Here is a 2,205-nt window from a genome sequence, read left to right as displayed (position 1 = left end):
CTCATTTCTGCAACTGTGTAATGTTCCTCTGTCAAACTCATTTACCTGTTTACCGGGTGGACCCGGTGGCCCTTGTAGTCCTTTTATCCCCTCAAGACCCCGTGGTCCGTTGAGCCCCTGAGCGCCAGGCTTCCCACAGGGTCCTTGGACTCCCTGTTAAGGAGAACAAAAACCCCACAAAAAGTTGATGGGATCTGTTCATTGATTCAAAACATAATTAGACTGACAGTGCTGGGAAAATGCAGGAAAAGGTGAGTAAAATGTGTTGTTTAGGATTTTTTATAAACATGACATTTTGCAAAATATAAACATTTTTATAGGTTCGATTGTCGTTGTTGTCTTGGTAAAGACAAACAGACTTACTGCACTCAAATGACAATTAAAGAGAGTGGGACTTCTTTAAGTTTTGGACCCTGTGGGTTCAATGCTCCTTTTTATATGTGATGAACAAGGAGAACTTTTATTTTTTTTAGCTTATTGTACAAGACCAAACATGCAACAAATAATACAAGATGATGTCTCCTCTGACCTGATCTCCTTTCTTTCCAGGTGGGCCTTCAGTTCCTGTCAGACCGGGGAGACCCTTCAGAAACAGTAGTGGAGATTCAGATGATGATTGTGTCACAAAGTTTTACTCTAAATTCTCAAGAATGTTATTTATTTTTCCCCGCAATAAACTTTCTCACATCAACATCTTAATTTTATTTTTGTCACAGCCACTAAAGTTTTCACTGCTACCTGGCACCCTCAGCTTGCATGAACATTTTTACCCTAATGACTCACCAGGTTGTCTACAATCTAAACATTTTGTGCTGTTCACCTGCGCCGTACAGGTTTGAGCACTTTTCACCCGCAGATCGCTCGTATCCACCCATACGGGCAGTTGTGATGAAGATGTTATATCAATATTGTGATACAGGTAGTGCTGCCACAAACGATTATTTTAATAGTCGACTAATCATTGATTATTTTTTCAGATTAGTCGACTAATCTGGTCATGTGTAAACTGGATGTAAAACACACATCTTAACCATCATTAGCTTTAAACTAAATAAAAATTAGATATACAGCATTACCTGTGATAATACTAGTGTGAATGCTGTAAGCTGAATTTGGCCACTGAAGATGCTAGTGCTGATAGCTAAAAATGTTGAAATTGATAGCTGAAAACACTGAAGTTGATAGCCTGCTAAAATATTAGCTAAATGCCAAATTAACCCACCCACCCAAAAAAAAAAAACAAAGTAAGTCAGCCAAAATAGCTAGCATGCAGCTGAAATATTAGCTTAACTCCAAAATAGCCCAAAAAATTAAAAAAAACTAAGTTAGCCAAAATAGTTAGCATGTAGCTAAAATATTAGCTAAACTCCAAAATACCTTAATAAATACCAAAATTGTCCAAAAATCTAGCAGAATGCCAATTATAACTTTCAACTTTACTACACTCCAGCACCATATAATGTAAAGTAACGACTAATCAACTATTAAATTAGTCGTCAACTATTTTAATAGTCGATTAGTCGTTGATTAGTCGACAGCCCTAGATGCAGAAGAAAGAAGAACCCAGATACTTGTATGGGGTTAAACTTTTTTACACCACTGAAAAGGCAACCTGGGGTCCACTTTGTCCTGGGGGGCCATCACTCCCTGCTGGCCCTGGAAAACCCTGTGGGTTGAGTTTACAGGTAAGTGGTTAAAATGAAGTATGTTAAACAATACATTTCCACTACATGCATGATGTTGTACCTTCTGTCCTCTGTCCCCTGTGACTCCAGCTAACCCAGCATCACCCTGGGGGCCCTGAAGAGATCAATGAGAGAGCCTGTTTTTATGCTTTCCCTGCCACATTCCTTAGCAGCATAAAAACAAAAAGGCAGAGTGTATGTAAAGAAAAACATTGGTCAGTGGCAGGTACCCACTCACTGGGATTCCTGCTGGTCCCTGTGGCCCCTGAGGCCCTGGGGGTCCAATGCTCCCTCTGGGACCAAGTTTGCCTGTTGGACCATTGGGACCTGGAAGACCAGGAGGGCCCTGAAAAGCAGGGAGGGGTTACAACGGTGATTGTATTGCTCTTTTATAAATATATATATATATATATATATATATATATATTAGATTAGATTAGATTCAACTTTATTGTCATTACACATGAACGAGTACAAGGCAACGAAATGCAGTTTGGCATCCAACCAGAAGTGCAATAGG

General features: G+C 39.6%; 1 protein-coding gene across 1 annotated transcript in view; it reads right to left on the bottom strand.

The window, feature by feature from the left end:
* si:ch211-196i2.1 (collagen alpha-1(I) chain) overlaps positions 1-2,205 on the bottom strand; it is a gene marked incomplete in the record, with an annotated part of 126,655 nt that overhangs the window by 19,455 nt on the left and 104,995 nt on the right. The window contains 5 exon segments of the mRNA XM_024298772.2: positions 46-153; positions 530-583; positions 1,613-1,666; positions 1,747-1,800; positions 1,924-2,031. Coding sequence (XP_024154540.1) covers positions 46-153; positions 530-583; positions 1,613-1,666; positions 1,747-1,800; positions 1,924-2,031 — 378 coding nt within the window.

The sequence above is a fragment of the Oryzias melastigma genome, linkage group LG12, assembly GCF_002922805.2.
Source record: "Oryzias melastigma strain HK-1 linkage group LG12, ASM292280v2, whole genome shotgun sequence".
Classification (NCBI taxonomy): domain Eukaryota; kingdom Metazoa; phylum Chordata; class Actinopteri; order Beloniformes; family Adrianichthyidae; genus Oryzias; species Oryzias melastigma.
Note: the sequence above shows the minus strand (reverse complement) of the source record. Positions and strands in the feature narration are given on the sequence as shown.